Source organism: Puccinia triticina, chromosome 15A (assembly GCF_026914185.1).
Source record: "Puccinia triticina chromosome 15A, complete sequence".
Classification (NCBI taxonomy): domain Eukaryota; kingdom Fungi; phylum Basidiomycota; class Pucciniomycetes; order Pucciniales; family Pucciniaceae; genus Puccinia; species Puccinia triticina.
In genome coordinates this window covers 2,131,916-2,155,292 of record NC_070572.1, presented here as the reverse complement: position 1 = coordinate 2,155,292, position 23,377 = coordinate 2,131,916, and the positions used below count along the sequence as shown (strand labels likewise).

General features: G+C 47.4%; 1 protein-coding gene across 1 annotated transcript; it reads right to left on the bottom strand.

Moving 5' to 3' along the window:
- Positions 1 to 9,467: 9,467 nt before the first annotated feature.
- On the bottom strand, positions 9,468 to 10,541 carry PtA15_15A206 (uncharacterized protein; the record flags this gene model as incomplete). Its single annotated transcript, XM_053163389.1, has 4 exons — positions 9,468 to 9,569; positions 9,635 to 9,787; positions 9,847 to 10,408; positions 10,498 to 10,541. The coding sequence occupies 4 exons, from the start codon at positions 10,539 to 10,541 to the stop codon at positions 9,468 to 9,470; spliced, it is 861 nt and encodes a 286-aa protein (XP_053027369.1).
- Positions 10,542 to 23,377: the final 12,836 nt, after the last annotated feature.

The following is a 23,377-nucleotide window of genomic DNA, read 5'->3' as shown; positions in this document are numbered from 1 at the left end:
TGTCGCCAACTAATCACCACAGGTCCTGCAGAACACAACTCGGTGAACCGCAATGTCCCACATGCCTTGATGTCCCACCAACCTGGGATTGTCACAAATATGTTGTCGAGTTGGCTGAACCAGGGCTGAGTGTGACGCATGCCCGGGCGGACCGTGTTGAAGAATTTCAGATGGCAGCGGCCTTCCGCAAGGGAACACCAGCAGAGATGCGGAAACAAGCTGCTGCATGCCAGAGTCCTTCCTGCATGTGCACTAGTGTACAGATGCTTAATGCATCGGCTGCCCACAAACACACACATGATAAACGGAGGGCTGGGAGAGGCCCCGCGTGTAGGTCAGTTTTGTGTCCACCCTCACGTTCGGCCGAACGTCGCGGTGGACACGATTCAGCGTGTGACACTCACTTAACAGACCACCTACGGTCATACTAAGTTTAGTTAGTCAACTGTCACATTCGTGGTAAAATCTGGACGCGCCGTGGGCTTGTGTCCACCCTGACGTTCGGCCGAACATGAGGGTGGACATCGACCCCACACCCACACCAGTGTGCTCCACCGGCCAAATAACAATCACCTCTTCCCATTGTCCAGATCCTTTGAGTGGAAATGGCTCACCGCCCATTGTTCCCACGACACCCCCGTGTCTTCACAACACAATGTTAAATGTGACCTGCCTTCGTTCCTCCCTCCGCCTTCCCACACCTAACTGACTCCATCTCCTTCCTCCCCTGAATGCCACCATCCAAAACCAACTTTCCAGGCGGAAAGCACGCCCGCGGCGTTGCAAAACTCAACGCCAATTATTCAACCATCCTCCCAACCTCCAACTCACCATGCGCTAGGAGCATGTCAGCTTTTGTCCGAACTCTGCTTAACCTGGTCACCTTGCCTACCAAAACACCCTCAAATGATTGGCAGCTCCGTCCCTCCTCTCATAACTTCCACGTCGGCTCTCACTTGCCCGACTCGATCCTCGTCCATCAAATAGACCCTATTCCACCAGAAGCTCTTCATTGCAAAAACCAGACAGTTCACCCGGCCTTTCAAACACTTTTCCGTCAAGACCTTTCCAGATCCAACTTCCCTGCTACTTCCTTTGTTTGGGATCACCCTTGGGATGTACACTGGAACCAGCTGTTCGCTCGATTCATCCTCAAGCACTGGCAGAATGCTTATAAGGCAGGCGCATTCAGGCAATTCTTCGTTGATCCAGCTCACGCCACAAACCCGTCCATCCTACTTGGTCTCCTTCATCGTTGGTTCGTTGGGCGGCAAGATGGCTTCAGGCTTGGCAAATTTTCTCCCGAAAGGAAATTGAGGAAGAGGCACTCTGAGCAGAAGTCTAAAATGCGAATGCAGGTACGTCTTTCTGCCCACTCAAGTTCCTCCGCAAAGTAACCCCCGCTCTTCATCACCCCAGCTCCAACAACACCGACAAGAAACACTTCGGACACTTCCGGTACTCCCCGCAGTCAAAAATGTCTTTGACAACATCAAAGCCACTTCTGAGACCGAAGACACCCCCCCGAAAACCCTCGTCAAGGTGCCGCTCCCTTGGCGATCAGAGGAATTTGCTCGCTTGGCCCACACGTTGGATGCGATCTACACACAGAAGAAGATCCACACGAATGGACGGTTGTTTGTACATGGGGGCCACCTGGAGGCTCGAAGACAGGAATCTGGCCCATCTTCGTCCTGCAACGTCAAAGATGTACCACGCAACCTCCCGGCAAACTGCTACTCTACAACGTACTGGTCTACACTTTCTGAATCGGACAGACAACTCCTCGATCCACAGGCTCCGCTCGAATGGCCTCACTTAGAAACAGTTGGGTAAATTCTAACGGCCCTAGTGAGTTTAACATTTGCAAGTTCTTAACCCAGGAGGTTAGTCATCAGCATCTGAGCACATTCATACTGTTCATTCCCTCCTGTCGGTACGCTCAACCTGCAAACACACTGCCAATCAGTCCCCAACCCCTTAAAATTTATAGGAAAATAGGCAAATAACAGAGCTTACAACGCCAGTTCCCCCTTCCGCCGTTGTACCTGAAATATGTTCATTTCTAGGCTCCCCTGTACATAATAACGATACACGTAAACCGAGTTGATCTGTCCCAAACGATATAGACGATCAATTGCCTGAAATTCGATTGCTGGATTCCAGCTGGGTTCCTGCGACCCTCATGTATATCAGCTTGGTGCCCTTTGAATCAAGTTACTGGTGACTTACCATCAGATACACATTCTGCGCACACCGCAGATCAATTCCCACGCCTGCTGCTTGCAGCGATCCAAGTAAGATGTTGCAGCTGTCATCTGATCGAAATCTTTCCAGGTTGTTGTCGCGTTGTTGGAGAGTAAAGTCACCTCTGAGCCAAGCCGATTGGATGTGCTTCTCTTCAAGAGCCCGTCCGATGCTTCAAATTCGGGAAATCAGCATGTGATACAACAGATGGTTGAGTGAATCTTCTCTCACATCTCGAGAAACGCCACAAAGCTGGAAAATACTACAGCTTTGGGACGTCGTATCCCGCGGTCTCCCCTCAGGAATGTTTGCAGGCTGTCCACGAGGTGGACAATCTTTGCCGAATCTTGCCAATGCCAATTTGGTTGGATTAGCATATCTTCTCGGGCGAAGATGGGATGATTGCAGAATTGGCGAATCATCGTCAATTGGCGGAAAAATTCGGCAGGGTCCCACCGCTCCTGAGAAGTACGCAGCCTTCCAAAAGCGCGAATGAAACTTTGATGTAGTTGGTCTGAAACCTGCGCCCATTTGGGACTGTTCTGCACCAGGATGCCCTTTTCTACCTTCTCCGGCAGGTTCAGCAGGAAGGCCTTGGTTCTCCTCAAACAAATGGCTTGCATCAATTTGTTCAAGCTTCTGATCGCCTCGGGTGCCCCTACCGTAATTTGAGGTATCAGGCATCGTTTCCAGATTGCTTCTTCGTCCCACGGTGAAATCCTCAAAATTGCGATTAAGCTTTGAAGGTCGGTCAGGCGGTTTTGTATTGGCGTCCCGGTTAAAAGTAGTACAAACTTTGCCTGGAGTTGCTGAATATTTTGGGTCCGGCGTGCACTCGGATTCCTAATCAGGCTGGCATCGTTCAAGGCCATCAGTTTTGTCCCCACCGTTACAGTGGAACGTTTTACGCACTGTGCTTCATCCAATACAATTCTAAACCAGCAGAGATTGAGGGACTCAATCGTGAGCTGGTCCTGATTCCCGCTACCACTGATCATCTCGTAAGTTGTCAGAACCACCAAAGATGTCTGTAGGTCCTTCCTACACAACTTCTTCCGCTCGGGGCCATGGAAAACCCGATAAGCTATTGCTGATTCCTCAAAGTGCATTTTGATTTCGTTCTCCCAGTTAGATAGGGTTGCAACAGGGCAAACAACAAGGGTAGCAGATGATTGCTTTTCCCAATCGTCCCAGAGAAACTCGATCGCCAAATCGCTCGTCGCCAGCACATAAGTTAGAGTAGTCAACGTCTTTCCGAGACCCATGTCGTCTGCTAGGATTGATCCTCGGGAGCTGCGTTCTCGCAAGTCCCCCCCTGTTACCTCACAGCCACATTGATACATGAAGGCCCGAAGCCAGGCATTTGCAGAGTCATTCCACAGCGATAACGGGTCGGTTTCGCAGTATTCATTGTTCCTGATGAAATCGAGTGCATCGAGCTGATGTGGCTTCAACTGCGTTCGACATCGTCGAAGTGCTGCTTCGGCCCATGCTCTTCGTGTCACATCCTCCGAAGGCTGGTCGATAACCACATGGGGAATTTCAAAGAATACCGCCGGGTTGTAGTTCCAAATAGGGGTCAGCTCAATCTGCGCGGCTGCAAAAGCTAGTTGAACCCGCGTGATGTTTTCTGAACGGCTGAAGACGCAACCGCGCAGCTCAGCCTCGAAACCGCTATTGGTGACTATGAATGCGCGCAGCTTGATAAGACCAATATCGCTTGGTGGAATCTCGTTACAGCTGACGGGAGCAGAGCAGGTGGATATTGGTCCAAGCAAAGGGCCCAGGTGCTCGCTTGCCGTCTGGCTCAAATCTCCTATGTGATGTTTTGGTGCGCAGTATACATGAACTCGCAGTCGACCGCGTTGAAGGAAGCCGATCTGTGGTACATCACTGTTCCAGGGGGGCGGAGATGCATCGGCGATTGGAGTGATGAATTGCCCAAGACAGAAGGTGCTCTTCATTTCCGGAAAAGAGTGGATCGTTCGAATCGCAGACTGATGATCGGACCGGTTTACTGTGGACTCCAGTGAGGTTGTCAGTGTGTATGGGTGATGCCAAAATCACACCTCTCCTCAAAAATCTCGCAATCACCCCGCCACCTACCCGAGCATGTTTATGGGACCACACATGTTACATAGTACACTTCCTTTGAAGCAGACTGCCAAACAGTGATTCCCTGATATGTAAGGTAGGTGCATCCAGTCGGATATTCACAGTTGCATTCTACTGATGCATAGCCGGTATTGTTGCGAGATCCTGGAGTGGATTTGCTCTTCCATGCAAGTATGTATCCACAACTTTCCCTTCTTTGGAAACAGGTTGTGTCACAGTTCCTGCAAGCTCAGGCCAGCCCAAACACAACTGCCAGGAGCATCTCTAACATTGACTACAATGGTGATCTCAACTAGGGCATGGCCAGACCTTAATTACATCCGAAAAGGCCAAGGAACCGGATGATAGAATCTGTTTGTACATCCCCCAGTACTGAATGAGGGTGGAGATCCATGAAACAATGATCAGCTTCTCCGAGCAGAGTTGTCTCACCCAGCTGCGACCATCCATCTTCAATTCTCTTTCCCAGGACCAATCACGGAGCGCACCAAACTGGTGAAAGAAATCATCATCTCATCCATTGCCCATTTTGCAGCATGGGCAGTCCCCATATTTGTTTGACACTACATCATCTACTCAGAGAGCAGCTGGAATGGCTGTGTTTTCAATGCAGCTCTTGGGCTTGTGCCAACAACGCACGTCTGATGCCAGCTTGCAAACTGGAAATGTTGTTTTGGGAGGGAAATTCACACACTTGGCTGGTTGACCTGGTGCACTCTCCTTACATTACTCTGAGCTCCGGAAATAGCCAACACAAGGTTGACCATTCATTTTTTTTCAAAACATTTATCAATCCCTTGCAGCAAGACTCTTCCCTGCAAGGGTGAAGAACTCAAGTTTATCCTTTCACATAGCTGCTGATGGGGAGATAAACATATTCAAACCAATCCCATCGAGTGAAATCAATGGATGTGTTCTAGAAGTTCCTATTGGGCACTATTGCCTGGGAATGTGTGTGAGATTTCCAAATCAGATAATCATAATGTAGTTGCTTCCAGATTTGACTTCCGATCATGACCAGTCAAAAATCAGTTCAGTCGTGGATATGCATTAGTCCATCATGAGCTCAAGCACACTTAGAGAAGAGTTCAAATTCACTTGGCGCTCAATTACCACTTGACATCAAACTCAATTCAGACATCACACATGATAAAATTACAGCTTGGCACTCTCCAGAGAGTGCCACCAAATCCCCCCTGGTGTCTAGTTCATGTAACGGGGGAGTTTTGCTCTTTTTAGTCTTTTGTTTCACTCTTTTGTCTTTTCTTTGTGACGAAGTCACTTACCGATTTTCTCTCCTGCTCTCTGAGCGGAATCGGCTTTTTCTGTCTTTTCCTGTTCAACGGTGTCTAAGGAAAATATAGGGATGCGGCATTAGCTCGACATCTTGATCAGCTTGTCAGAAGTTTATTCAGCCGCTTACCTTTGGCGCTAGCTTCGGATATTCTTTCTGCAAGTGACTTGCTCTTGGGATTCTCCGCAAGTTTGATTTTTCGGCTTGCTGGAGTCGGACCTGCATAAACCATATATTGGAGTTTCAGTTTTACGACTCTGCGCTGCTGTTTTGGACTGCGGAAATGGTTTGCTTTGCTTACCAGATTCCGCAGCTGTTGTAGCTCCCGGCCGCTCTCTCATTTTATGAGCGCTGCGCCGTTTGCCTGAGCTGATATTCTCACAGATTCCACCCGGCCAACGTGCCTCAAAATAGAACTCTCCTCCCAACGGCAAAAGCATTGGGCCAATTCTCCGGAGCAAGGTTCAACGGCACCAAGTATTCAATTTTCATACAGCCATCGGATGAATCCTGCAATAGGAATTGTCAGCCCCCATAAGCACTCGGCAATTTTCAATACGCACATCTTCGTCGACATCTTCTGTGAAGCCCCCGCGTCCCGCGGGGTTTCACAAGGACAATCACAGGCACATTCCCCGCTCAACTATATCCTCCGGTCCTCGCACTTCTCCTAGCCGGCAGAGATCCACGACTCACATCTCTCCCGGCTAGGTAAGCCGTTCCCCAGTTTCCTTTTCTTCTTCCCTTCCTTCTCCCCTTGTCTTCTTCCTTTTTCTCTATCCCTGGTTGTATGTACTCACACAGAGATCCACGACTCACATCTCTCCCGGCTAGGTTTCCTTCCTCCCTGAGCAATACATAGCCCCGTGAACCAGACTTCCCTCGAGGTTCACCCTCTGTGCCCCTACTCGGACAGACAGTGAAGGACCCCAAATTGGAGTCCTTACATCTTTGTGCCAAACAATCACTGCAAGTCTTCCGTCGGAAAGAGGTCCCTTCGCATTGGAGTAAGTCATTTCCACAATCCTGAGGGATTCAATGCGGGTTTCCTGAGAGGCAGATGATTCTGACACTTCCTTCTTAGCGTCGACATCAACCATGAGGAACGGCATCTCGTGCCTCTTTGAACCAACAAGACAGCCCTCCATCATATAGCTTTTGCCGTACGCAAGTTTCTTAGCCAAAGGCGCTGTATACATCAAGCGGACGCAAGCGTGGTCTTCTGGCTTTGACAGACCCCCAGCGATATAATATTTCGCCCTAGTGATGAGTTGCATGGTTTGCCCGTAAGGCGCACCATCAATGGAAGACTGTTCTACCCAAATATGTCAGTTATTTCATGTTTAGACCGACGCGAATTTAATGTAAAGAATCTCTTACGGTATGGGTAATTGAAAATATTCCTAGTAGATTAACCCATGATTCCCGCGGAAGGCAACCCCAGACCTTGATCACTGAATGTGAGTTATCTATCATTGTACAACAGTTTTAGAGATCGCCGAGTGGACCCGGGTACCCGTGGCGGGTGCGGGTACCTGCGGTCATTTTGGGCATATTTAGATACCCGGACTCGGACCCGGCACCCGTGGCGGGTATCACGGGTACCGCCTACGATTCAACCCTCTAGCCGGTCTATGCCGGCTTCGAGGGTGGTGTAACCTCTTGATGACCGACACAGACCGGTCATCAAGGGTGTATATACCCTCTCAATGCCTGACCTGGGCCGGGTATCGAGAGGGTGTATGTATACCCTCTCGATGTCCGGTCTGTGCTGGACACCGAGAGGGCATACAGTCTCGATGACCGGCACAGACCGGACATCGAGAGGGTGTGTGCACACCCTCCCAATGTCCGGTCTTAGCCGGTCATCGAGAGTTTACACCACCCTTGAAGCCGGCATAGACCGTCATCGAGGGTGTATATACCCTCTCGGTGCCCGGTCTGGGCCGGATATCGAGAGGGTATGTCTGCGTGTGAATTCTCGATGTCCGGTCTGGGCCGGACATCGAGAGTGGATGCCTTCTCGGTGTCCAGCACATACCGGACATTGAGAGGGCATACATACACCCTCCCAATGTCCGTTCTGTGCCGGACATCGAGAGTGTATGCCCTCTCGGTGTCCAGCACATACCGGACATCGAGAGGGCATACATACACCCTCCCGATGTCCGCTGTGTGCCGGACATCAAGAGTGTATGCCCTCTCGGTGTCCAGCACATACCGGACATCAAGAGGGCATACATACACCCTCCCGATGTCCGCTGTGTGCCGGACATCAAGAGTGTATGCCCTCTCGGTGTCCAGCACATACCGGACATCGAGAGGGCATACATACACCCTCCCGATGTCCGTTCTGTGCCGGACATCGAGAGTGTATGCCCTCTCGGTGTCCAGCACATACCGGACATCAAGAGGGCATACATACACCCTCCCGATGTCCGCTGTGTGCCGGACATCAAGAGTGTATGCCCTCTCGGTGTCCAGCATGTGCTGGACACCGAGAGGGTTGGGTTAGCGGAGGCCATGATCGCGCTGCAAAAGGTTGTCCGCGACTGCTCGTCTCCAGACCTTTTGCAGCGGGTACCTGGACGGGTACCCGCCATCCAAAATTTACATACCCGGACCCGCACACGGCACCCGCGGGCGGGTACCCGCCGAGGGCTGGCGGGTACCCGCTCACGGATACCGGGTACCCCCCACGGGTACCCACGGGCGATCTCTAAACAGTTTGGAAGTTCTTGAAAAGGTTGTGGTAAGGAAAGTGGACAAATCTTCCTCTCATGAAACACCCACCGAATATATAGGCAATCTTATGGGATGACCAAAAAGTCGCCAGTCAACTGTCTCGTCACCAACAACACGGCAGGTATTTTGACCCTTCTCCCGGCTCGACCTTAGTCGTATACAGTGCAGGAAACTAACCTTACCCTCACGATTGATGAATCATCGTCAGCTTTTCCAGGCTTTCATAGGCAGGGGCTTCTGGAAGTCCCTTGTCCGCCGTCAATGCCTCGGCGGGGCCCCTTGCAACGCTTGATCATAAAAATCGAGTACATTGTGTGTCCCTGAAGGCGTGTCGGCCGTGATGGCGAGAATGTAGGGCGCTAACAGGTTGTGGAGGCGATGCACTAATATGCCCGTCATTGTCGTGAGGGTTTCCCCGGAGTTTATCGACTGAGAATAAAAGTTCTCAGACCGATGACCAGAAAGATTCCAGCGGGCGAGTCGTGTAATCACAGCCGGGCGACTTCGTCAGGTGCGGGGCGAACTGTCTCAGGCAACCCCTCCGAGCCCGCCAACTTGATTTTGTCGCCATTTACACTTTTTTCACAAGACATTTTATAGTCAATGATAAAGAATCTGACACTAAATATTCCTAGTTTGAGTCTTAACAATTAGCTCAGATTTTAAGTTTACACCATAAATGTTATCTTAATTCGACCCCAGCTGATATAAAATGATATTAACACAGGAGTTTCAGAAAAAGGAGTGAAGGTCGAGTGTAGAGTCATACAGTAAGGGAAGCGTCAGGGGGAAAATACTTTGGGGCGTCAGCCCATTGAGTATGCCAGGTGTCACAAAGATTAAAGTAAATTTTGTTTTTGAAGATACGTTGTAACGAATCAAATACATCAAGGTGAAATATCTCAATCTAATTGTACAAAACACAGTGATTCCGAAGGTACAACACAGATAAAATGTTGGATAACGCCTTCTTAACCAATTTTCTGTAGAGGTAATATTGAATTGTCGTGAATCGTGTATGAAAAAACCCCAAGCGTTTGAGGACGAGAGTGACGTCCAGACAGCGTCAAGAAAAATCTTCCTCGGTAGAAGAGTCTATTAAGACAACGATGTCTTTTCTTGCCCCGTTGGAATAGGATGCGCGTCGGGCTACAAGTCCTGATGTCACCTGATCGCTGTCTAAGTCAGAACTCAAGGTATGTTCATGAATAGCAAAATAAACACTAAGATTACCTGGATTGAATATCTGGCTCGTTTCGTATCGAACCCAACGAGGAATCCTGCTAATCGGACCCGATATCCCGGCTCCAAGCGGACAGCGTCGTCGACGGGGACGGTTGGCGTGTGGATAACGTATCTGACATGAAACTCCCGGGTTACAAATTTCTGAAAGCCCCAATAAGAACGATGATTTGATTTAAACAATAATCGATTTGATAGCTCACATCCGTGGTATGGCCGACGATGAGCTCGATGGAATCGAAATCTGTTCGCCCGGTCCCTTTGTTTGACGGGTTGGGTAGCAGGCGAACGCGACGTATGGTTCCACTTCCAAGCATCCTCGTCACTCCCGGAGTAACAGTGCTTCTGGTGTACAGATATTGTTTGATGTTGTCCGGGGAGTAGTTGAATTGTTGGTTTCCTCGGAAATCACTAACAGAAACGTGTCCATTCAAGTTGTAGTATTCAGAGGGAGATAAATACGTGCCTCCACTTTCCGTAGCATTCAACATCACAGATAGCTTTGGTCCATCAGAATGGAACTCAGACTTCATATGAACTGTAGCGCGGACCATATCCCCGTTGAGTCGAGGGCGGTTGTCTGTAGATCGAGCCCCAATGTTAATTATTACATAGGTAACGGGCGGAGTGCTGACTCGCAGCTCCCTTGATATGAAATTTTCCGTCAAACAATAAAGTGTCTTGAGCGTCAATTTCATTCGATGATCTTGCCTTGGTGATCCCTTGTGCGTGTCGATCCATCGAATCCATTGGGTGTTTGTATACCTGTTGTCAGGAAGAATACAATTAACGGCGCGTTTGATATTCGAGTCGAACTAATTGGTGGTTGAAGTATTTGGGTAGGAGGTGCTAACAGGGAGTCTGACTTGAAGACGATGCGACGACGCTGGGAAGACATATATACTCGCGGCAAGGGTTGTATTGTTGAACTTGGCAGGCGAAACGTTTGCCACGGCAAAGACCTGAGGCCTATCAACAGTAACTACTGAGGCACGAATGGTTTTGGCTGAGGTATGGCGAGTTGATGCGTTGTCTGGGTGATAAACTTTGTCAGAACCCTGCGCACTGGTTTCAAACCCCATCTTTTTTTCGGTTTCAATTCTAGCGGGGAGGCCAGCTTCTGTAGATCAATGATGTGTGGTCTCGACTGGCGGGATGATTTTACCGGCTTGAGTTATCAATTATCTAACGCACTGAAGTAAGTGTGACTCGTGTTTTATTTGTGACTTTACCGAAGGGCAGGTTTTGTAAAAAAAATTGGGCCGCATAGGAGCATTTTTCGCGCGGGGAAGCATATGTACGATTTGAGTCACTTTAGTAAGCGGTAGAACTACGTGCATGTGCCGAGCTGAAAAAATTTAGCCAATGTCAACTTAAATTCCGCAGAATAAATTTTTTCTCCGGTGAGGTCCGATGGATAACTCGTGCGCACCCCTGGAGATTGGAAACGACCTACCCAATAGCATGCTTAGATGAAATACACAGGCTATGGGAGGTCTCCAGAGCTGCCCCTCGCTGCCCCTCGCCCGCCCTCTCCATATACATGACTAAGCAAGCTCCGAGCTCGGAACCAAGGTTCCATCGGCTTCCATGACTGCGTGGACCGCTGGGCCTCGCAGCACTCCGTCTTCCCTATGTGCATACATGCACATACACAGTATACGTTTTAGGCGGCCGGTCACTGCCGGCCGGCCACATCCGACATCATCCATCATCTCCGGCCTCAAGCGGCCGTTCAACATCATCCAACGACTAGGCCACCTCTCCGCGGGAATCCAATCAAGTGGCCGACTCGAAGCTTGCTGTTTTTCTTTGTCTTCACGAATCTGTCGATGGCCAGGGGCGGCGGATTGGTGATGGATCGAATGGGGCCAATCCGAGTTGACTGACGCTTTCGTATATCTTTTTCTCCAGGAAGCCGTCGATTGCCCGGGGCGGAAGGATTTGTGGTGGATCCAATGGGGCTGATCCGAGTCAACTACAGTTTTTCGAGCCAAGGAGACCATCTCAGGGACGGGCAAGGATGGATCACCTTGCACAGGCACTCTCCAACCAAATGTGCTCAGTGTTGACCAGAAAACAGTCCTATTCTCACTCTCTTCAAACAACACACGACCGCCGCCGCTGCTGCTGAGGCTTCTGTCAGTCTGTTCCCCTCGACGGGCTTCATCACGGCCGTCATGAATATTTGTTCATACAACTATCATTCACAGTATCTTGCCCTGTGTTAGCAAATAAGGTCTAAGCAAACAACTGGTGTACTGTTAACTGTTGGCCTAATTATGCACTGAATTCCTTCCCCTTCAAACTCTTTGTTTAGCTCATGTGTAGCTTTTATGAGTGCTTTTTGTTCAGTTCAATGTAACAGTATTCAATTTCTGTAAACACTAAATTCAGATGCTTGGGCTAAGCTTTATTTGGCAGGTGTGGCTTGGCAAGGTTTGGGCAAATCTGATGGTAGTAGGAGAAGATTTTACTGTAGGTCCTCTACTACTTGATGGTTTAGAACAAAAATTGGACAGTGTAATCATGTATTCTCCATCAAACAAACTCAATTTTATCAGCCCTGTGGGATGTCTGATTTGGGAGTTGTGGCCTTGATCTGTCAAAAGGCTGAACAAGTAGGAAGGTAAATATGAATCTGAATGTAACTTGTTTATTACTTGAGAGTCTGAGAAAAAACATGTCAACATCAAGTGATCCTAACTGGAAACAAGATTTCAAATTTTTACCTTTTTGGCATGTGTAACTGAGTAGTTGCCTTGGTAGGATCTGACAAAAGGCCGCAGTTACCAGTAGGAGTTTGGGAAATATGAATTTGGCTGTAACTTGTTTATTAATTGAGAGTCTGAGAAAAACGAAATGACAGCATCAATTGATCCTCACTGGAAACAAGCTGTTGAATTTCTACCTTTGGTGAATGTGTAACTAAGGAGTTGTGGGCTTGGTAATGGTAGGACCTGACAAAAGGATTTAGCAGGATTTGGGAAATATGAATTTGATTGTAACTTGTTTATTACTTGAATGTCTGAGAAAATAAAATAACAGCATCAAGTGATCCTCACTGGAAATAAGCTGTTAAATTTCTACCTTTGGGGCATGTGTAATTAGGGAGTTGTGGTCTTGACAAGAGTTGAGGAAAAATCAAGTTACAGGAAAATTTGATTCTATTCTAACTCTGCTAACCATGTGTTTTGGAACAAAAATTGGAAATAAGATATTAAGGGTGTTCAAAGTTGAAATCATATTTTTTTCAAATCATAAAATCATAAAATCATAACAATTTTGGGTGATCATTTTTTATGTACCATTTTAGAATTGTTGCTCTTTTTTGAGTGATTGGGTGTTACACATTTTTTTCAGATTGGAATTTTATGAATTTATGGTGTTATGATTTTATGCAGTTAACTTTGAACACCCCTATTGATGTACAATTTGAAAAGGCTGTAAGAATCTTATCCTTGGTTCATTTCAAACTGATGAGTTGTTGTCTTGGCACAAGAGGGGAGATATACATGTATTTGTAGCAGAAAGAGATTCCATTATTATTATTACCATTCTCTTGCTTCAGTTATCAAAACCAAAAAATGGAAAGCATTAATTGATTAATAAATGAATTGTTTTACTCCTTTTTTCTTGTGTAATTTAGGAGTTGTGGTGAGGTCCAAAGTTGTAGGGAATATGAATTAGCAGGAGAGGTGTATTTTGTTCTACTGTTCTCCCACCTGAATTTTTAACACCAAATATTGGAAGAATAAATTTCATATTTTTTTAGAAAAAAAAACAAATCTTGAATCCTTGCCATGGGTCTCATTAAGGACTTGTAGCCATGGAAGGATTTGAGGAAAAAAGTGGGTTGGTAAGAAATGTGGATTCCCTTATGAACATTGTGTTCATTGGAGGTGCCAACAACACAACTCCTACATTACAAATGAAACAAAGATTCAAAACTTTAATCTCCTTTTAATTATTGATCAATCCATAATTTCCAATTTTGGTTTTGATAACTGAAGCAAGAGAATGGTAATAATAATGGAATCTCTTTCTGCTACAAATACATGTATATCTCCCCTCTTGTGCCAAGACAACAACTCATTAGTTTAAAATGCACCAAGGATAAGATTCTTACAGCCTTTTCAAATTGTACATCAATATCTTATTTCCAATTTTTGTTCCAAAACACATGGTTAGCAGAGTTAGAATAGAATCAAATTTTCCTGTAACTTGATTTTTCCTCAACTCTTGTCAAGACCACAACTCCCTAATTACATATGCCCCAAAGGTAGAAATTTAGCAGCTTGTTTCCAGTGAGGATCACTTGATGCTGTTATTTTATTTTCTCAGACATTCAAGTAATAAACAAGTTACAATCAAATTCATATTTCCCAAATCCTGCTAAATCCTTTTGTCAGGTCCTACCATTACCAAGACCACAACTCCTTAGTTACACATTCACCAAAGGTAGAAATTCAACAGCTTGTTTCCAGTGAGGATCAATTGATGCTGTCATTTTGTTTTTCTCAGACTCTCAATTAATAAACAAGTTACAGCCAAATTCATATTTCCCAAACTCCTACTGGTAACTGCGGCCTTTTGTCAGATCCTACCAAGGCCACAACTCCCAAATCAGAGATTTCTCAGGGCTGATAACATCAGGTTTATTTGATGGAGACCATCAAGTAGTAGAGGACCTACAATGAAACCTTCTCCTACTAACACCAGGTGGCAGGTTTCCCCAAATCCTGTTAAGCCACAACTTCCAAATAAAGCTTAGCCTAAGCACATGAAGTTATGTTTACAGCAGTTGAAAACTGTTAAATCAAACTGAACAAAAAGCACTCATAAAAGCTACAAATGAGATCAGTGAAAGATTGAGGGGAAGGAATCTGGCACATAAGATTTTTCCTTGTACGCACAGGCTCTGAACAACGGCTGAATGGAGAGGAATCTTGTGAAGGTAGCAACAATTCTTACCAAGGGGGTGACAGCAGCCTGAGCCCATGGAAGCTTGGTCGGGGAATGCCAGCGGTGCCGGCCTAAGGTGATCCATCCTCACCCGTCCGCAAAGTAGTTTCCTTGGCTCGGAAAACTGCTAGTCGACTTGGATCAGCCTCATTAGATCCACCACCAATCCTTTTGCCCCGGTCATCAGTGGCCTCGTGAAGATGAAGATAGACGAAAGCGTCAGTCAACTTGGATTGATCCCCCATCATCCCGTCCCTGGCCATTGACAAGACAAAGACAAACAATGAGATTTAACTTTGATTCCACCTCTTGATTGGAATCCCGCGGAGAGCTAGTCTTTGGGTGATGTTGAACGGCCGGTTGAGGCCGGAGAGGAGGGGTGATGTTGAACGACCGCTTGAGGCCGGAGATGATGGGTGATGTCGGATGTGGCCGGCCGGTAGTGACCGGCCGCTAAAACGTATACTGTGTTTGTGCATGTATGCACATAGGGAAGGCGGAGTGCTGCGAGGCCCAGCGGTCCACGCAGTCATGGAAGCCGATGGAACCTTGGTTCCGAGCTCGGAGCTTGCTTAGTCATGTATATGGGGAGGGCGGGCGAGGGGCAGCGAGGGGCAGCTCTGGAGACCTCCCATAGCCTGTGTATTTCATTTAAGCAGGCTATTGGGTAGGTCGTTTCCAATCTCCAGGGGTGCTTGTGCGATTGACCATCAATCGTGGAGTCGGAGTGCGAATTCAGGCAGTTTCAAATCTGGCACCGCGGACCTTTACCAAGACGTTAGTTTAACGTTAGAACTGACCAGTAAAAATCCACGAACCTGAACTATCAACTCTTTAGTGAATGGATCTAAGCCCTTGAGTCTTCCAACAAGCATAGCTCAACTTCCGCGCAAGAAAAACTGGACGTCGTTGGGCTTTAAAGACGACACATGCATTATGTAATGCACACAAGTGCCTCTCAATTGCGACCCAGGAGCCTGGAGAAAAAAATGACAGTTTAATATAATTTAAGAAAAAGGCGGAAGGACAATACAAAGAATGTTACATACAATTACTTCATGAAATACTTTAAGTTTGAACGTTTCCGATGCGGTTTGCTTGTCCAATGTAATGAGGTTTGACGTTAGTATAGAACCGATGCCCATGATCGTGAGCCCGTCGCTTGACAGTGGACCGTCAGAAAAGTTGGTTTCTGCAATTGATCCTGCTTCACACTCAAGCATGAGGACACCTAACTCGTTGACCCCTAGAATAATTCCTTGGCCCAAGTACTGGCGCCCGTATTCGCATATTTTTAACGGTGGTTGAGATGTGGTAACCATCAACTCTATGAAGTCCGTTGAGTTCCACTCCCCGCTTGTCAAAGCAAAATTGGTTCCAATTGTTGTATCGTTGAATTCTGGGTGGGCGTAATCCTTACGAAACTGAAAAAACAATTAGCTGGGAGTGATAAGAAAGTAAGTGGAACTTACTGAGGACATAACCTGGAATTCCCCTAAGAATTCCAACGCGTCAATGCAACCAGAAAGTGATTGTATGAGCTTGTTGGATTCCATTCGCGCGTTTTTCCCTGCTCTCTTGAACAAGTCAGATGTGAAGTTGGAATGAAGTCTTAAAAAATTAGGTACGGATTGCTACAGGTCCCTGAGGAAGTTTAAGTGGCAGTCCTAGGTGGAGGGGTTTTCAGGAGGAGTTGTCCTGTCAGGGGTTTGGCAAAGTGAAATCAAGCATTTCCGGTTAGTGACGAACTGGTATTTAACACTGGCCTGAATTCAGGGTCCAAATTTCAAGTGGTTGCCCGGGCAACCATGTTGGCTCAGGACTTATGTCACCGTGAGAAAGGGTGTCATGATAGAGAAAGGTAAAGATGAGTGGCACTGGTCAGGGTTGTGCCGGAAATGTTTTGCCGTTGGGCAGTTGACACAGTCAAAACGACCTTTTCTCCATGTTTGAAATATCACCAATTAGCTCAGAGTTCGATGCAATCGTGCTCTTGTGACACTCGCTTAGCAATTAAAAAGGGTCAACATCGGGCAGGTGGAAGGTTTTTCATTGCGCGAGTGCAACTGGGACAAGAGTCAGTTCATACAAAGTTTTTAAGGTTAGGCTTCAGAGGGAGCCTGCTGTTGACGAGCGTCACCTGTAGGTGAGTCTCATGTGTTAGCGATCGCGGCATCTTCGGCCATTCATTAGAAACAACTTACTAAAAATTGCCTTGTGCACTATGTTGACTAAACCTTCTTTGTGGTCGAGTTTCGCAATAAGAAGATTTTTCTTTTCTGTTACTCTTGAAAGGGCAACATAAAGTTGCCCATGCGCAAAACATGAATTTTTCAACATGACCCCAACCCGCTTGAGAGATTGACCTTGGGATTTGTTGATAGACATTGCGTACGCAGGGGTAATAGGAAACTGGTGTTGGTAGAAGCTTAACCCTGACTTCTTGCTCCCAGCATGGTGGAGTTTTATTTTTGGGAGTGTCCGGGATTCCCCAACGAAAGGCCCCGACATTAGCGTTCCGTCAATTGATCCCTGACCGATCCGGGTTAATATCATTCTTGTCCCGTTACAGAGTCCTTTAGCGATGTCCATGTTCCTGATTACCATGATAGGCATACCAACCTTTAATTTTAGAAGGTGTAAGGGAAAGTTAGGGACACTAAGTTTGTTGAGAACTTCTTCTGGAAGACTGTCGACGCCGTCCGGATTGGGGTAATCTATTGAGCGACACTCGACTGACTGAGTTGATAAGCGAGTCAATACATCATTATTCAATTTCCTCACATCCGCGTTGAGCGGAGCCAGAATACAGCGTTCGGAAAGATAGGCGGCGTCACGAGACAAGTTGTTTGGGGGTGGCGTTGATAAATCTCCATATACAAAATTGATTAGCTTTAAATTCGCATCGTCTTCCTTGAGAGTAGAGTGTTGAGCTACTTCTGGGATCTTCACGATGTGATAGTCGTCGCTTTGGCCTACACCTTGGCCCAAGCGTAGAAGAGATTGGGCAAACGCGGAGTTTTCCCTCGCCTCGTCGGATCCTTCTCGTCCGGAAATGATTTGCATGTTCTGAGTGAGTTTGAAGGATTTAATCGCAGGCCAAAGGTGAGAAGATTTCAATGTCGCGTCATACAATGCGGGGAACTCATCGAACTTGACAACGGGTAATATCTGTCTGAAGTCGCCGGAGAAGATGACCAATTTGCCGCCAAAGGGCTTTGAGGATTTGCAGCATCTTTGAAGCGAACGGTCGACTGCTTCAATGGCGGATTTATGGATGGTGACAATTTCATCCCAAATGATGAGGTCGACCTTAGCTAGTTCTATGCCTAACTTATGTTCCGGTTCAAAGTTGCACTCTATTTCGGGATTGAGTTCAATTGGTATGCTGAACGCCGAGTGTGCTGTCTGGCCGCCTTTGAGCAGAAGAGCGGCCACTCCAGATGAGGCAACGGCAACTGGCTTCTTGTTGGCTACCTTACAAAAGTCGAGTATTGAGTTCAGTAAAAAAGTTTTGCCTGTACCGCCAGGACCGTCCAGGTAAAATACTTGTGGTTTAGATTTTTCCAGAGCGGTCTCGACTGTCGAAAAAAATGATTCTTGTTCGGCGTTGAAAAGAGGCCGGGAGTTTTCAAGTCTGATGGCAATCAATGCGAGCGACTTGTGAGCTCCGGGTGGGACAATAAACTGTTTTATTTTTCTCGCGTCGCCTGGTGAAATGGAGATTCCGGCTCGAGTAAGGGACGAATTCATTCCCTTGAGAACTTGTTGTAGTTTAAATAAGCCGAAGACCCGTCTACGCGCAGGGCTTAAAATTGTACCGTTCTGGTCTCTACGGTCTAACCGCGTCAAGTCATCTGTCATTGGTTCCCAGTTGTTTTGGTAAAGAAGTGTCGGGTCTGAAGGTGGCGACATCACGAGCATGAGGGCAAAGAAATGTCAAAGCTCGTGTCCGGTTCTGTACAATGAGGCCTCCTTAATTGCTTTGTCGTATAGGACGTCGTTGACGAGTAGTCCCAGAAGGTTGCAAGCCGTTTGATAGGTCAGTGCGACGATGCCGTCAATCGTCCTTAAGTCGACAAATGAGGTCGGGCCTTTTTTGTGCAAAAGGAGTGTCCGGAGGTAAAACTTTTCTCCGGCTTTGAATGAAACGGAGAAGGCCCTCCCGATAGCAGCAGTTTTATGTTGACGGGGTTTCCACCTTTTCTTCGTTTTATCCCAAGTGAAGTATTCGGGCATCTCTTTGTAAAAAAGTGACCGGGCTCTCATTCCGTTGGCGCCGACGTCATTGTTCGCGTTTGCCTCAAAATAAGCTGTGAGTGTTGTTTCATCGGGATCTGTTACTTTCAATTTGTTGGCGATTTGACCGCCATCCTTGAAGTAGATTAACTGTTCCCCCTTGTCATGGATTGCTAGCCGCGTGACAGCAGGGGACCGATCTGACAAGGGAAACTTAAACAGTCGCCACGCGGCTGGATGGTGGAATGTATAAGCAACTGAAAAGCTAAAAGGGTAAACTCGGGAGCGGGAATTGATTAACAAACCTTCAGGAGCCAATATGAAACGGGTGTCTAGAAAAACCTTTGTCTTGTCTCCACAATCAATTTCCACGGACGCTCTGTTGTGACCCTTAGTGATATATTTGTACAAATATTTGACAGCTGTCGTATCCACTGGAATTTCGACGTTAACGTGACAATCAAACATCAAGCTTAAGTATCTGTTATAAGGCACCACAGACTTGTTGTCGAAAGTAGTGTTGTTTTTCTGTATAACTCTTCCTGTGTCTCGGCGTCGGTAAACAGGATAAGCCCCCGTAATTGTAATTGTTCTAGGGGAAAACGGCTTAGGATATCCAGAGCTGCATCCGGCGGCCCCTTTTTTCCAACATGCGCGGCCCTTGCACGGCCCGTGTAGCATCATTCGAGAAACAATGCCATGAAGGGTCGGTTCTTTGATTGGGTCGGGAATCTCGGCGCTTACAATTAAGTCAATTTTGTCAGGAGTATCCGGTCGGTCATCCTCGTCCAGAGTAACCATGAGATGCAGGTGAGGCAGGCCTCGCTTTTGGAATTCTATAACAGAGACCCAAGCAATTACTTTCCCAAGCCGTCCGTTCTCGACGAGTTCGGCCATCGCCTTAACCTTCAAGCGGCAAACGCGAGCAACAATAGTTGGATGATCAGCAGACGATGCCTCCTTTCCGATTTCGTCGATGATGTCTTGCCACTTGGGATTGGCCGTCATAGTAATGAATAACGAGGGAGGGCCAAACTTTCTGACAATCGCCATTGCGTCCTGGTAGAGTTGCCCCATGGCACGAGGGCTACCGATGAAGCTGGAGGGGAGTATCACCCTACGTCCTTGAGGTTCTACACCATTCTCGATTGACTTCATGAGTGCGCTGTATTGGCTCGCTTTCAGGCGCGCTTGATTCTTAACAATGAAGTGGAGGCGTGATCCTTCAACGCACGCGTACATATTGACCACGAGTTCTTGCAACAATGTACGGCCATGAAGGATTGCTGAAAATCGTCCTTGGCGCCTAAAGAATAAAAAAGCAAACCACTCAAGAGCCCTGACGGCTCGGTTGGACACTAATTTGAACTGCTAGTCAGCGGTGGAAAGTCAAACTCGTGGTAGAAGTTGTTGCTCACCGCGTGCGGTTGAACATCTATAGACATTGTCCCATTGCTGGGACCCAAGGGGGAAGAAAATTGGATACCGAAGCGGAAAATAGGACGAGTGTAGGTCCGAAATATATTCGAACTTGCCATCTTTTCTCTTCAGTCGGATATGACGAGTCTTGTCTATTTTACCGTTACCGTTGATAGCCATGCCAACGTCTTCAGGAGTGGGCAAATTGTATTGTTTTTGGTCGGCCCCGGGCTTGTGAATGGTGGTCAGCGCAAGAGTTTTGTTTGGGTTGTCCTTTAACATTTCGCGGGCGTTGCTGTAGAGTTTGGCGTAGGGGTTCCTTTTGTACATGAGGACCATAAGGTCGGAAACGATGTCTTCCCGCATATTGAATCTGGCCCCAGATGTTGTCCTTTGCCCGGCTGCTTTAGCCATTCTCAACTGAGTTTCTTCAGTTCCGCCGTTCCCGACAACGTAGATTTGGGCCCAACCAGGGTTCTTCGAATTCAAAGGTTCTACGCTGGGCACAAGGTGACTGATTGATCCGGAGATTCGGAAAACGTCAATTCCGTACGGGCCACAAACTGACGGATCAATGGTAGCGCCGAGTGAAGTAAAGCTAATCGAATTGTTGTACATGCGAAGCAAGGCAAGAAAATTCTCGGAACCTGAAAAAAACCTGTGTTAGTGGTTGAAATACGTGTACGAAATATGACTATCTCACGCTTATCGGTCCCTGTAAATAGAGCTTCGAGGTCGGGGGGAAAATCGGGCGCGAAGTCGTGCATCATTGGAAGCGTAACTTGATTTTTCTGACAGCACATGGTAAAGTCCTGTTCTTCTTTTTGTTGATCGAGCTTGGTGGCTTCAGCCTTCCAGTGAAGCGCGGAACAAGCGGTGCATTTGACATCACATAGTCCGAGGCGATGAGGCAAGCTGAGGAGGGGGTGTTCCAAAATGTATTTTTCGTTGTTCTGCGAGGGTAGAGAGACAACCTTAAATTTAAAGGCCATTGGATTACCAATTGAACCCTGTTGAAAAGACGGCAGAGCAAAGTATCAGCCGAGATGAACTGTAAATTGGGAAGTAACCAAGGGAAAATCAGAGATGAGGTGGGACAAAGATTGAAGGTGAGATGAAAACGGGCAGACAATTACTTATTATGAGTCGGGTCCGTGGCCGGAAAACCTTGCGCGTGAGCCATTGTCAACGATGAAAAAAAAGAAAGACGTCATTCGCTATAGTATGTGCTTTGGCCTTTGCCGTTCCTGGTGTATTGTTAATGCTTTAGGGTGTGGAGAACCGTTGGGCCTCAAATGGGACTGTGTGACGTGTTGTGCAAGATCGTTGGGCGGGAACACTGATGTCGGATGATAGTGCTCAATGGCTTGAGCCGTCACTTTTTGGTGAAGGCAAGCTTTGGCACGGGGAGTTTGGCTTGTGTCATGCCCGGTTTGAGGCACTCAGCTTGTTTCGAAGGTGTTAGACCTGTCAGTAAAGAACTGGAAATGGAATGAGTGCCGATCCGCATCCAATATCTTGATTGAGTGTTAAAAGAGGTTTTATCATTATGCAGGAATTTTTTCTGAGTTTTTATGTTTAAAATGACAAAGGTTGGTAACATGGAAAAAGAAATGATATCGACAGGGGACAAGGGAAAGGAATAGGGGTCTCATTTTTTTGTTGATTTTGTTTTGTAGGAATGGAACATGTGAAGGGTATTGAGAGGATGACGGATGAACAACGAATGAGAAGGAAAAAAAAAAAAACATTAAAAAGATGGGCGCGGTGACCTCACGCGTTCTTCATTCGCTTAGACGCTTCCTTGAGGATGTCTTTGCGAGGTCAGCCCTGTTTTTTGGGAGGAGGCATCTCGTCCTCGTCATCATCGTCTGCTGGATCATCCGCGTTATCCTCCAATTCGGGTTCCGGCGAAGCTTTGGCTTTGCCCTTTGAAATAGCGCTGTCGGATGGTGCAGATCCAGAACACGAAGGTGTGGGGGTGGGGGTCGGGGGCAGGCTCCCATCTTTGGACCATTGGTGACTGGCGAATAGGATGTCAGCGGACTGGACTGGGACCTTCCCAGAGGAGTGATGACTCACAGTTTGCGTCCGCGTCCGCCTGGAGTCAAAGAGCCGGAACCACCCTTTGGAGAGGTCTTTGGGAGTTGATGGCCACTGGTAACGCTGACTCCCCCGACCTTCAGTTATATGAACACATATAGAGGTGATATTATGAAAAGTTAATAAGGGATTGGCTTCTGGTGGGAAGGGGAGGGGAAAGATACTAACCAAAACGACGGCCATTTTATTATCAATGTGCCAATCGACTAAATTACCCACGATGGATACTTCGCGGCCTAGAGCGTATAGTTTTGACCATATTTCTGGTCGCTGGGATGATGTACTTCATCGCGAATGGGCGGTGCGAGCGGTTCTATGAAAGGCCGGGTTAATATATTTGATTGGGGTAATGTGAGGAAGTTCTTTACCTGTGGGTCCCAGTCAGTGTGGGAAACCACAACCTCGAGTTGGTTGTCCTCGTCTGGATTTGGGCTTGGAACTTCGTTGCGTGAGATAACCGATCCAAGCCCGACAACTCCTGCCTTATTGGTGAAATCCAAGTTCAAATCACTCGCTCGTCCGATGCGGGTCAAAGAATCGGGCGAATAGGTGATGGTGGGAGTTGAGCCGTCATTGAGCGCTATCATCCGCCCCCCGGTCAGGGAGTATACGTAGCCTGGGTCGAGTGTATTCTGAATCGATGTATTAGATGCCAGGTTTACTTCGAAATCGATCTCTTTGTTGCCACCAACTCCAGCACACGAGAAGAAGGTGGCGGTCGTGACGACTCCGTATTGGTTACTGCGTACTACATCGAGCTCAGACTGCGCACGGAGTTAGTCATGTGGTCGTGTTGTTTATCAGGTTGAAGAATTGTTAGGGGCTTACGTCTGAAGTGGCTTCAAAGAGACCCAAGACTATTCCTGGGTGGTTGATGATACGATTTGCGGACATGGTGTGAAAGGGAGGATCTTCTCGCAATAAGGGAGGCCGGTGTATGCCTGTTTGGCGGTGATGGTAGGATGGGGGAAGTTGTGTGAACCGGGATATCTCCCATTATTTATAGAC